At 29.8% G+C, this 14,178-nt stretch overlaps 1 protein-coding gene across 1 annotated transcript in view; it reads right to left on the reverse strand.

The window, feature by feature from the left end:
• Nucleotides 1-370: 370 nt before the first annotated feature.
• The window catches only part of LOC134834635 (neural cell adhesion molecule 1), a 38,123-nt gene continuing 24,315 nt past the window's right edge, over nt 371-14,178 (reverse strand). The window contains exons 4-13 of the mRNA XM_063849371.1: nt 5,748-6,065; nt 5,401-5,552; nt 5,188-5,332; nt 5,001-5,131; nt 4,417-4,576; nt 3,962-4,255; nt 1,643-1,945; nt 1,282-1,574; nt 1,004-1,225; nt 371-938 (exon numbers count right to left, since the gene is read on the reverse strand). Coding sequence (XP_063705441.1) covers nt 603-938; nt 1,004-1,225; nt 1,282-1,574; nt 1,643-1,945; nt 3,962-4,255; nt 4,417-4,576; nt 5,001-5,131; nt 5,188-5,332; nt 5,401-5,552; nt 5,748-6,065 — 2,354 coding nt within the window. The 3' untranslated portion in view covers nt 371-602. The remainder of the gene's footprint in view (nt 939-1,003; nt 1,226-1,281; nt 1,575-1,642; nt 1,946-3,961; nt 4,256-4,416; nt 4,577-5,000; nt 5,132-5,187; nt 5,333-5,400; nt 5,553-5,747; nt 6,066-14,178) is intronic.

Here is a 14,178-nt window from a genome sequence, read left to right on the forward strand (position 1 = left end):
CAAATAAAAACTCTTATAAATATCTTACCATCAAAAATCGGTGGTAATGAAAACAGAAAAGGAATCGATATCTATATTTTATATTTTATTTTCTTTTTAATACTAAACACAGATTACCTATTAAAGAGAAAAAAGTATCAACGAGTTCAGTCCGAGATTTTTTATTTTGATTATTCTTTGTATGTGTATGCATTTACTTTTTTACTTTAAGTTTTAAATAGACTTGTCTAAATATCATATTCTAAACATGAATAAAGTTCGATTCTTTTTGACTAATTTTTTGATCATAATTATTTTTTATTAACAATTTCGCTTATATTTAATATTTAACTATTTTTGTATACAAAATTATGCTAAACTGTTTCAAAATGTACAAAAAACAAGTCTCAATGTACATGTAGTTCATATTTGGTTTGGTTTTGTAGAACGTATTGGAAGCCTTTGAGGCTTTTTCAACATTTTTTCTCATTTAGAGAATATTAAATATTTTTAAATACATGTTTTTTTCTTACCTTGAGTAAGTAACGAATACAAACAACCGAATAAAGAATTTGAACATCTCACAGGGCCGTATCTCCAGCGACCCTGTGAGATTCCTATAGTCATACAGTGCTCTCACGTTTTAACATAAGTGGCGTTTCTACAGTTGCATCATCTTCCAATAAGCAAGTTTGTTGGTTTTGCATCGATGGCGTTTGTTGTTGGTAGATTCGTGTTGATGATCGCCCGTTTGTTGGTCCAAGATGTTGCATTGCTATCGTCGACGGCGGAGGCGGCACAATATGATTATTACTATTCACACTTATATTTCGAACACCCGCAATGGTTCCTCCGTATGATGGCCAAGCATTTCCAATTTGAGAATGATTTGAACCAACAGGATGACGAGGCAATGTTGATGTATTGTGTGTGGTTGGATATGAATTTGGCACAGGACTCTGTTCATTGATAATTTAACCTTGAATCGGTTGAAATTAAAAATAAATAAGAAGGATAAACATACCATTGACACAGTAGTTGCTATTGATTGTGATGGTAAACCACCGTTACGTAATGTACAGTACCCATATGGAGTATGTCCTCCCATTGGATTACTAAATGACATTCCTCCCGTTGGAAGCGGAACAAAACTTTGATTCGAGGAATTATTTGACGCTAATATCACTCTATTAGGGCTATTTGTATCAATTGTTGATATGTGTTGTCTCCTTCTTATGTAATCAATCTGTATAAAAATAATTTAATGAATTTATCTGCAAACATTCATTACTCATCGCATACCTGTTCATCCGTTTCGATTGTATCGGGAATAACATCTGGATTTTTCTCATCACTCTCATTACCATCGATTTCTTTACTTGTAGCGCTCTTATCGCTTGGGCCGGGTGACGCTGTTCTCACTGTTGTTCCGCCGTGCGCTCTCACAAATTCTTTTCGCTTATTTTGGCCATTTCCTCCGCAAGCACATCTCACAATTAACACAATTGCACACGTTCCTATCACCAAAACCATTGCTAATCCGATTGTTAATGTTACCATTGGCCCAAATGGATGTAATGATGGTTTAGGACGTTCTTTATTGTAATGTGCAACGAATAAAACATAAATTAAAGACAAAAAAAAAATGCATGAAAATGCTTACCATTCTCTAATCTCTTCTCTGGCAAACGCAACATTGCTGCTTGTAATACAGCGGGATCGGATCTACCTTTTGGATTGTATGCAAAAACAGAGGCAGAATACAATCCGCCGGGTTGTAAATTGGCTAAAGTAAATCTTGGAATAGGCGATGTAATATTTGCACGCATTTCCTGAGTGTGCATGTCACGAACTTCAACTAAAAATGTTTGTGTTAGCCCGCCATTAAAGCCCTCAGTACATTTAATGCCCAAAGATGTCATGGATATATTTGAAACTGTACAGTTATGCACTTGATCGGGACGACCTGATGATATAAAAGACAAATTGTCGTTAGAATTACGTCTGGATTATCTCAATTTCTCACTCGTAAATTCACTCAAAAAATTCAACATCTCGCCTGACATTTCAAGCATCACGACAATGACAAACTACATTAATGCACATATAAACGTATCGCAGAGAAATGAAAAACAACAGCACCATAAAATTTATTGAATATTGAAATAATAAATAAATATAAAATCATGAGAACGGCAGTCAACCAGCAAAATGATTTATGGAGTTTCATACAATTTATGCATCGACAGAGCAAAATATCCATATGATAAACTGATATAAACAAAGCACAAGTCCTATTTAGTTAGTTTGCATGTGTGAGAGACAAACTTAGCTTTTGCCTCTTTCGTTGCTGTATTTGTCAGCTATGCTATTTATTTGATATTTGTTAGAGTAGAGTGGTTTGTGACATTTCCTTACTGTGTTCCGATTATTGAACCATACACAACAATAATAATTATATTGAATTTTGTTTTGGTGTGTTTATAAATATTGAAAATGTCAATGAAAACTATTGCTGTTTCGTTTCTACTTTCAGGTGTTAAAGTCTTTGTTTGGATGTTTTTACGATGATAACGCTCATATTACAGCTAAATGTCTTTCAAACCCAGCAATATTTCATTTTATGATTTCGAAATTGGAACGCAAAATAATAATATTTCTCAACTTATTTTGCATTTAAGTGCATGTTGTGTGTAGATGATTGTCATTCTTTTTTCTTCCATATAAATGCTTCACACACTGTCTGGTTGTATGAAAACGAAGCAAAAACTTTCATGCAAACTCCTCTCAAGCTATTCATTTATTTATGTTTATTGTATTGTCTACGATTTTATTATTTATTATTATGAATGCTCTTTGGCAAAATAAAGTCCTTGTTGTACGCTACCTCCTTGAAAAGATCTTGCTGTGAGAGGTTTCGTATGCTTGAAAATGTCTTTAGCAAATATAAATGATATTATTATTGTATTTGTCCTTTATGCATCGCCTCTCTTGGCTCAGTCGAAACAAGAAAAAAAGTAAATATTTGTAAGAGCCCCAAAAAGTGTGTGTTTTGTTTATATCTAAACAAAATGGTTTTGTAAAGTTGTAATAAAGAGACCAGATATCATAAAGCTAACATTTCTCTCGTACATCACGATAATCTCAAGTCAATGTAATATAGCATTTCTTATAATTCACAGCGTGAAAAAGATCTATTTGCTCTGTGGTTTAATAAAACCTTTTTTCTAAATTAAATAAAACAATCGATATTCTCATTAGATTTACATTTAATTTAGGGTTCGTAACTTTAAGAGTTTTCTTCAAGTCAGTTCTAATTATTCTTGATCGTACTCCGAGTTTGTTCGAGCATGCTTTAAAAATTTAATATTTTAAAAAATGATGCAAGAAACAATTTATTTAAGGCTCCAAAAAAAAAAATTTCATTGTATCTTATTTATATTTTGAAACATATACAACGTATATATGAATTGATATGTGTAAAGAATAAAATTAATTACATAATTCATAAATTTGTATATGTACATTATTTATATTAATTATTATATACTATTATTATAATATATATCATATGTATATTATACATATTTTAATTTAAGTTAATTAACACTATTCTTTTCAAATATCAATTCATCATATTACATTTTACAACTTATCAAACCTAATTCCGAATTTCGTAAGAACTTAGAATCTCACAAACTTTGATCGATTCATCCTGACATCCGGAAAAATTCTTCAAGTAAAATTTCGCTTGCTTTTATTTTAAAAATGCTTAAGCAGATTCGAATGAGGGTCAAAAACAATCAAAGCAGAGTACGAAGAGTACTTTTATTTAAAAATTACGAACCCTATTTTTCAATTTCCTTTTTTTTTCTGAGAAAATCAATATTGATTAGTTTTTTTTTCGACGTCAGACAATAGCTATTTATTAAATTATCAGAAAATGTACACAAAAAATTTTTACAAACAAAACTGAACTCACCTGCTGCAATAATATGAAAAACACACGGTTGCTTTTGTTTGCCAATTTTGTTTGTAGCCATACACAAAAGTGTACCGTAATCAAGTTCTGTCATTGGTGTGTACGAAACAATGGATGATGTTCCAAATCTGGCAACGTGATTCGCCGCAACATCAATACTCTCCGCAGAATTATTAAATGTCCATTTGAATTCTACTTCGGGTGGATTGGCATCTACAACACATTTGATTTGGGCATTTTCTTGCTTCGCAACGCCATATATACGTGGTTGGTTTGGAGCACAAGTTGGTGCATCTGATGATTTTTGTAATTATTTTATTATTATATTTTCGATAGAAAGGAAAAAAAAGAAAATAAAGATTAATTACATTTCGGCTTGGTTTTTTTTTTGTTTAGTTGTAGTTAAGCAGAGAGGAAAAAAAATAATCAATGTTAATAAAATCGAAGATACTTACACATCACATTCAATTCAAAAGGAGGACTTGTGCCATCGCCCTCAGAATTGAAGCCGACACATGAGTAGTTTCCAGCTGTTGTGCGTGATACGCCTTGTAAAACCAATGAATGATTGCTTATTATAACACCCTTGGATACATTTTGCGGCAACATTTCTCCCTAAAAGTATAAACAATGATTAATTGTGATAAATCAGTCTTTTATTGTCTACAAACTACAATCAGAACAATCTAGTTGGCAAAAAAGGTCATGTTCTGACATTTAATAAGGAGAAACGAGAAGAAAAAAAATAGAACATACAATTGGGCACAAGAAAAAAAGTTAAATAAGGCTCTAATGACAAACAAAAAGAAAACAACCGCATCAACACGCAAAAAAAAAGACGAAAAGAGTCGTAAAATAAAAGAGAATTATTTTTCTCCGAGGCAAAACTTTATAAAATAAAACAAATTTTGTCAAAAAAATAAAAGTAACGTAAACATTGCCTCAAGTCTCTTTTAGTACCTATTCCTTTTTGTTATTCGTCCATTTACTTTTATTTTACTTTCCGCATTTTCGTGAAAAAAATTTATAAAAAACTTACATTATGTCGCCATTCTACTTTATACACAGATGGATGTGCAGATACAATACAATCGAAATATAAATCTGTGCCCTCTCGAACTGCTTCTGGATCCAAGGGTGTTCCTAAACGCACTCGAGTTTCAGGAACATCTAAAGAACATCAATTTTAAAATAAATCAAAAATATTCAAATAAACTCTTCATTACATTGAATATCTAATCGCCATCCATCTTCAAGAGCTTCTGATGGTACAGCAGAATTATGAGCTCGACAAGAAAGATATTTTCCAGCATCTGCTCTGCTCAATGTTATTGATAACGTACTTGTGGTTTGGTTACCATCACTCGATGTCTAACAGAAAAACAATGAGCTATAAAAAAAAAACTAATCGTTTCAATAAGAAACTTAAAGTATCTTACCGTTTCCGTTGTACTGTCAAGACGCTGATTATCACGATACCATGTGATAACAGCTGGAGGACGAGATCCCGAACTTTGACATAATAAGTCATAACGTCGACCTGCTGATAATGGTTGATGTGCTCCCAATAATCTAATGTTCAATGGCACGACTAAAAAAAATTAATTCAATTGAAAATGAAGCAAAAACTTTAATTTTCGAGTACGAGAAACCTTTTTACATTACACAAAAAGTAGTATTCGTTTCACAAAAAAAATTGAAAAACAAAAAAATGTGTTTTTATTCGTAAAATATTCACGATTTTTTTTGTGTAATAAAATTAAAGAAAAAAGACAAGTTTTCTTACAATTCATATCTAGTTGGACGGTTGTTTCAATCGGCGTAGATTTCTGATGATTCATACTTTTGCATGTCAAACGAGAGCCTAAGTCTTGTCGAGTAAGAGGTCCAAGCGTTATTGAACTTCGCAAATGTCGTTCATTTGGTAAAAAATTTGTTTCGGCGCCTAACGGAATTCCATCGCGATACCACATTATTGTTGGTGTTGGTTTGCCTCCATATACATCGCATTTCAATTTAATTATATCGCCCTCGCTGTAGGGGCCAACAACTGACGTACGTTCAGTATTTGATTCATCTTTTATACTAATACGTTCGGGAGGAACTTCGTAAATAAAATGAAAAAAGGGAAAAAGTGTATTCAGTATTTTTTTTTCATTTTTAATTAAATACGGAATTAAGTATGATCAAGCAATGGAAATTTATGACTAAAAATAATTTTTGCACTGTTGGATTTTTTCACTAAAAATAGGAAAAAAATATTCAGATTCAGTTAATTCAATTTTATTTTAATTTTTCAACCCGCATGAAAACATCATTCTACTTATTAAAAAAAAGTCACATGATAATTACATGTTTCATACCTTTCTTTTTATTACTTTTCGTTTGTTTGTTTGTACTTTAATTACAAACTTAAAAAACAATTAAAGTACCATTTTGTGTTTAATGTTATCAAAACATCTACTTTTACACCTTTTATATTGATTTTATTTAAAAAAAAAAATAATAATAACAAATTAAACGATGATAGAAATAAGAAAAACCTACCGAAAAATGTCGCGAAATGATAAATATCAGATCAAAGTGAAAGCTTTAGAAGATAAAAGAGAGATTTTGTCCAATTAATTTTAAATTTTTTGTTGTTATACCTATTTTTCAAAAGGATAGAAAAGAAAATTAAGACGGATCTCGTCTTTTTTACTAAATGCAAAAAAAGTATTAATAATTCTGAGAACAGAAAAAATATTCATCAACCCTCATCTATAGGGATCAAAGTAAAATTTTACGTTTTGGAGCTCGAGCTTCATAAAATTTATCTTTTACATTTGTGTTTTTATAAAATTTCAATTTTGTCGTTAAATAACTGGAATATTTTTTTTATGGATGTATATACAATTCGCTTTAAAACTTTAAAACAAAGGAACTCATGCAAAACCCTTTTGCATCGCTCAAAGTTTAATATTAACAAACCAAAAAGTTCTTTATGAGAAGGCACTAAAGTGTAGTTAATTACGAGAAACTTACTCCCGTTCGATGCACGGATGCCTTTACGTTTTTTTGTGGTTTTTTTATGTGGAGCTTTTGCTTATGGTCATTCAAAGCAATTTTATAAGAACTTTAATTAAAGAATGAAATAAGTTTCTAATAATATAATGTTTTAGTCAATTCTAAAATTTGAGCTTTCGTTGGAATAAAGCATTTATAAATCTAATGATAAATTTGTATTGTTATTATGTAATTTCACACTCCTTATCTTGAACGAAAACTTACAAATCAATATCAATTTTAAATTAAGTATGTAAAACATTTACTATGTTTCGTAAGATGATTCCTAAAATATTGTTTCAAGTTCATTCTCATACACAAATTGAAACAATGACTGAGAGAAATAGAAGAGAAACATTGTAATGGTCATATAAATTACCTTTGACCGCAAATTAATCACGAGCGACACTGATATACTTTTAAATAAATTTTTATGTATTGGATGCTCGTTTGCTGACTTGTCAGAGTATAAAACAATATATGTATGTACAGTACATTTTGTATTGAAAGAGGATTGAGGAAAATGTTGCCAAGTAAGTTTTCTTGTTTGTTTGCGAGATTTCACTCAACTTCAATTAAGATTCGCATTTACCACTGAAATACGTGTCTTGGGTTCATTATGTTGACGTCGTATCCGTGCTTTCGAGCAGCAAGCAAAATTAGTAGCAGGTGAACGATTGATTTAGTTATCTTGTTCCTATGTATCATGTGAAAATCTTCCATAAGAATCACGATAGAAATGCATGCAATCGATTTTCTGTTTCTCTCTTTCATGGATTTTCATTTCATTTTACTCTCACCTTGACACGTTAGGTTCAATGTTCAAACATAGTAGAAGTGAATTGATGATTACTTTTGCTGGTTAGGCGCAACACTGTATTCTTTGCGGCGGCGGTGATTTTGTTACATATGAGTTCTCGTCATGAATATGTTAAATGAAATGAAAAGATGCTTATTTACGACTTCCGTTCTCCTTGTCTGAGTGTGTGTTTATTCCTTTTTTTATTTTCTTTCCTTCCGTATTTGTCGAAAAGAATTGAAGGTAACCTTGTTGCTTTTGTTTCCTAAAAAAAATCTTGTAAGTGTATTTCAAGTTGGTTACCGTATTTTCGCCTTTTCCTGACTCACTCACATTCGATGCATTAAATTTATGTAATCAACTGATTATTATGTAAATATGATTAGGAAATAAAGGGAAAGGCAACACACATTTTCATTTCATTTTTTCCTTCACTTCATCCCCTGAAGAAAAATGTAAATGTGCTCCTAAAAACGATACATACATCATCGATTCATGCGAATTGCCCTGAATAAACCCCGAATTTTCTTTTCTTTCGCTTTTTCACTCATATTGATTACAAAATAATATTGATGTTGTATAAATTGATAGGAAGTTGATTTAGGCCAATTTTGCGTGAAGCGCTTCACGGAAATTGCGTTAAAATGCAACAGTAGATGTTTTGTTTTTCCTCATGTTCGCACAGGTAAAAAAAACCCCTCATTTCATTACCCAAGAGCTTATCTCTCGTTTTTATTCATATTATTTCAGTCTTTTTCCTTCTTACTTTTATTACTCTTTGCGACAAATATTGTGTCTTTTGTTGTTTTCCTCGCGAATGCAAAAATCCATTCTACGGTCTCCATATTTTTATTATTATAATTATAATATTACAAAAGCTTGTTTATACACTGTCGCGCAATGCTTTTCTTTTATTAAAAATAATAATAATCTTTGAGTATAAAGCGACATTATATCAGCACAACTTGCCTACCGTATAATATGGAATAAGAACAAGAAGTATGCGTGATAAAATTAGTGCTTTGTTGTCTTTTGTGAAGTCAAAAGGGAAAAAGCGGGATAAAAAAAAAGAAATTATTAAAATGAAGCAAGTTTTTTTTCCTTTTAAATAGGAGTTATAATAAAAAGTAGGACAAACTTCCTTCTTTCCGTATTTTTATGTTTCACTTCAACAAAGTTTTGCTTCCTATGGGATCAATTCTTTTGATTTCCTTTACTTGTTTTATTTACGTGCCAGCAATACAAAGTCATAGTTAAAAAATTATTATTAATTAGGTAAAATTTTGATTTTCTCAAGAGGCACACTCATTTTAAAAATCTTTTCGAGAATGTTTTGTTATTACTTCATTATTCTATTCAGACAATATGTATTATTTAACTACAATTCAATACAGCTCATATTAATTACAAATAATTCTAAAAGTTCATTTAAAGCTTAAAGATGAAAACTTGAAATCTATATCTTCAATTTCATTATATCTTGTAAATCAACGTTGATTCAAAAACTTACACAAAGCCATAATTTTTTGAGTATATAAAAAAAAAACAGCAAAATAAACAAGCAAATTCGAATAATAGTATGTTTGTAACTTTAGTTTCGGATGTTAAAGTTAGGCAAATGAAAACTTAAATTAATATCTAAATGCTCTCTAAATGGATTCTGATATGATACATTAAAAATTTGTTTTTTTTTTCAAAAATCATTTAACTTTTTTAAAGACTTTGAAAAAGGGATCCATACCTTTTTTGTCCAAAAAGTGTTCATCAAATTTGAGTAAATTTGTCGATGTTTTCTCGATAGAGTATCACAACATGAATCTTTTGCATGCACGAAAAACAAAGTAGTATATGAAACATATACTACAAATAGTGAACCAATAACACATTTTATCAAACAATAAATTACAACCTTTTGAATGAACATAAATCTAGAAAATTGGGAATAATTGAGAAAACTTTTTACACTGTATAGAAACATAATATATTGAATTTACTGCTACTCAATTGTGACCTGTGGCTACGTTTAACGTACAATATCATTCGTTTTGCAACAATAAACCCACACACAGAAAATTTGTATTCGCTCGATATTATATTTCGTATTTAGTAAGCGGGAGAAAAAAAAAAATGAAAATTGCGACTGATTGTAACAGAACCAGCATCATCGCACAAAATATATATTTTTACGGCGAAACTTTTAAAAACATTTTTTTGTTCATTTTCAAATTTTTTATTTTGCTATTGTGTTTTGGTGTCTGTTCGCCAGAATCAAATGAATTTATATTATCGAAGACTTGTTCAAATCTACAATCCGGGCATTATTTAGAGGAGGTAGAAAGTAGAGGAGTCGAGAATAAATGATGGTACACAATATGAGAGGTTATTTATAACTGAATAAAAGCTCATAAATAAATTTTAAAATGGCAAATGAACAAATAAATTGAACGATAACAGTTTTTGTGTGAATGCCAATTCAATGGCAAAGCAAAATTCAAAGTAGATTTACTGAAGCGTGACTACTTGTCCTGTTTGTTTGCCAATATAGTATTTGTAATATTTTTCCAAACATTTTACAAATAAATAAATATAAATGGGAAAAATTTTTTTGGATTGCAAAGCGAGAAAATAACTCGAGTGAAAATACAATCTGTTTGTTTTTTCCTTTTTTATGTATGAAATTTTCCATTTTAAAGCAGACTCAATTAACTGTAAAGTGATATTTGATTAAATTACATTTGAACTTCTAATGTCGATCAGACACAATTTGTTAGAACCAAATGCCATTATTTGATATTTGATATTATCTTGCTTTAACTGCCAACTTTAAACCCATTATGCTATGTCATCTAAAGTACAGTTTTGGCAATGAATTAAGACAACACGACACGCAGTATATTAAGAGTTTAATGGGGAAATTGTGATCTTGTTGAGTATACCTACTTGAAATATTTTTATGTTACTGTTACGTTCATCTTTGGCTTGCCTTTACTTTCTCTTTAAAAGAAAGACGACAAAATAAACTCAAACATTTTTAACAATTTCGTGTTATTTTTCGTTTCAAAAATGTAAAAGAAAATAAACTCATTAAGATGTGAAATTATAAAGTGTATATGTGTGCCTGTATTTGAGTGAGTGTATCATCATTGAGAGACAAGGATTAAGTAGAAAACAACATTAATGATGGGCCATTAACAAGCCGACTTTCAGACACATTTTCTTAATTCTTTCCTTTTGTCGCATGCTCTATTTCGTCTTTCATTTTTCAGGCTGCGCCATGTTATGCCATCATCATCATGAACAAACACACATACACATTTAGATTTAATGTATTCCTGCAGTTATCCTTGTTGTTCTTGTTGAAAATTGAGTATATTCAGTCGAGTTTTTCTTATGCTAAATTTTTTTTGTCGTGTTCTCTATAAATTTGACGAATATTTCTGTCATAAAAAAGAAATTGAGGCTAATGCCGATATGAGATTCATTTTTTTTCAATTTTGTGTGAATTCCCTTATGAAATAAAAAAAGTGTGCATTGTAAATCAGAATATAATTTTCCGGGCTCGCATCGTATGTAACCTAATAATCGTGCCAAGCTATTGCCATTCGTTTGTTTGAAAGAAAAATACAATTTTCCAACTTCAATATTTAGGTTGAAAAAATATTACATTACATTACAATTTTGCACTGTTGAAAAAGTTTGTTGAAAATATTCATAAATATCAGACTTTTAATATGCAATAAAATAAAATAATAATAATATTTTTGAATGTGAATTCATTGAAACGCAATCTATCTCAAAATTGAGGTATATTACAATACGAACGGTGCCCACAAAATACAACGACAATAAAAATGAAATGGGTAGAGTTTTGGCTCTCGCGCATTTTTGTCTGTTTTAGTTTCGGGGTAGAAACAGAAAAAAAAAATCAAATAAAAATTGTAATATTCTCCAAATTCATACATTATTTATTTCTGATGACATTTTTGTGCGCACTCATGGGATGCTTTTAAAAACGCACGTCATTTAATTTCATTGAATGTCACTCATTGTCTCTTTAACACAGTACCTATATTCTGATATTTTGATTTAAATAAAAAAAGAAAAAAAAAACAAATAAAACCCTATAATAAAAATATAAAAACAAAGTGTTGCAAAATAAAAGTAATACCTTGAACGAATGTTTTTAATTTAATCGAGTACAAAAAAAAAAGGTTTAATCACAAAATAGGTCACTCCGGGGCATTAAAGTGCATTGTAATAAATGTTGATTTGTACTAATTGTTATATCAACCGTTTTTACATACATAGTTTGATTTTGATTTGGATTTTCCTTGTGACAATTTATTGCAATTGCAATTTGTTTGGGAAAATCTAAAACTTTCAGTGATGATTTCATTAAATAATTTTTTTTATATTAAAAGAAAATTTAGGTTTTTTTTTTTTTGTCTAAAAGTAGTAAAATGATATAGAGAAAATCAATTAATTTTTGTACAACTTCTTTTAATATCGTTCGTAATAATAATTTCAGATTCTTTCTATTTTAATTTCGACTAAAGCCACATGTACTATTTAACGATAAGCCACAGAGGAGTTTTTGCCATTTATATTTCTACAAATTTCAATTCAAATACTAAAAAAATCAGCTTGAAAACGAGCATATACACAATCACATATTAAATCCCTTAAAATTCTCTGAGGAACAATCTTGTTGATTAGATTCACTTCTTCTCTATATCGTGAGTGTGTCAACTCTATCGCTTCTCCGGCAAACAAGTAGGCGGGCATTAGAGAGCGAACGAATAAGTGAAAAATATTTTATCTCAAGACTGCTGCTGACTTTTTAGCAGTTGTCAGTTTTGTCATGGGGTAGATTTCGATTTAAATATACATGCGACTTACTTTGGAATAATATGTAAATAAGAACAGCAGTAATAAGGAAATTGTACAATGTTTTTCATCAAAAAAAAAAAAAAAGAAAAAAAAATTCAAAATTTGGATAAAGAAAGTTATCTCCTTCATTTTCATCTTGAACCATTTGATGGTTTTTAAGCTTGAAATTGATCAAAAGTTATGGAAAACTTGTTTGGATGACTTTTTAATGACTCTTTAGTTTGAAAATTGAAAAATAAAAAATAAGTAAAAAATACGTAATTTTCATTTTGTGAGCCCATTTGATGGTTTTCAAGCTTGAATTTGATCAAAAGTTGTAGAAAATGTATTTGGATGACTTTTTGATGGCTCTTAAGCTTGAAAATTGAAAAATAAAAAATACGTAAAAAATACGTAATTTTCATTTTGAGAGCCCATTTGATGGTTTTCAAGCTTGAAATTGATCAAAGGTTATAGAAAATGTATTTGGATGACTTTTTGATGGATCTTAAGGTTGAAAATTGAAAAATAAAAAATACGTAAAAAATACGTAATTTTCATTTTGTGAGCCCATTTGATGGTTTTCAAGCTTGAAATCGATCAACAGTTATGGAAAATGTATTTGGATGACTTTTTGATGGCTCTTAAGGTTGAAAATGAAAAAATAAAAAATACGTAATTTTCATTTTGTGAGCCCATTTGATGGTTTTCAAGCTTGAATTTGATCAAAAGTTGTAGAAAATGTATTTGGATGACTTTTTGATGGCTCTTAAGCTTGAAAATTGAAAAATAAAAAATACGTAAAAAATACGTAATTTTCATTTTGAGAGCCCATTTGATGGTTTTCAAGCTTGAAATTGATCAAAGGTTATAGAAAATGTATTTGGATGACTTTTTGATGGATCTTAAGGTTGAAAATTGAAAAATAAAAAATACGTAAAAAATACGTAATTTTCATTTTGTGAGCCCATTTGATGGTAAGCTTGAAATCGATCAAAAGTTATGAAAAATGTTTTTGGATGACTTTTTGATGGGTCTCAAGCTTGAAAATTTAAAAATAAAAAATACGTAAAAAATACGTAATTTTCATTTTGTGAGCCCATTTGATGGTTTTCAAGCTTGAAATTGATCAAAAGTTATAAAAAATGTTTTTGGATGACTTTTTGATGGCTCTTAAGGTTGAAAATTGAAAAATAAAAAATACGTAATTTTCATTTTGTGAGCCCATTTGATGGTTTGTAAGCTTGAAATCGATCAAAAGTTATAAAAAATGTTTTTGGATGACTTTTTGATGGCTCTTAAGGTTGAAAATTGAAAAATAAAAAATACGTAAAAAATACGTAATTTTCATTTTGTGAGCCCATTTGATGGTTTTCAAGCTTGAAATCGATCAACAGTTATGGAAAATGTATAAGTCAAAATGGTTTTGATGACTTTTTGATGGGTCTCAAGCTTGAAAATTTAAAAATAAAAAATACGTAAAAAATACGTAATTTTCATTTTG

This window comes from Culicoides brevitarsis, chromosome 3, assembly GCF_036172545.1.
Source record: "Culicoides brevitarsis isolate CSIRO-B50_1 chromosome 3, AGI_CSIRO_Cbre_v1, whole genome shotgun sequence".
NCBI classification, from domain to species: domain Eukaryota; kingdom Metazoa; phylum Arthropoda; class Insecta; order Diptera; family Ceratopogonidae; genus Culicoides; species Culicoides brevitarsis.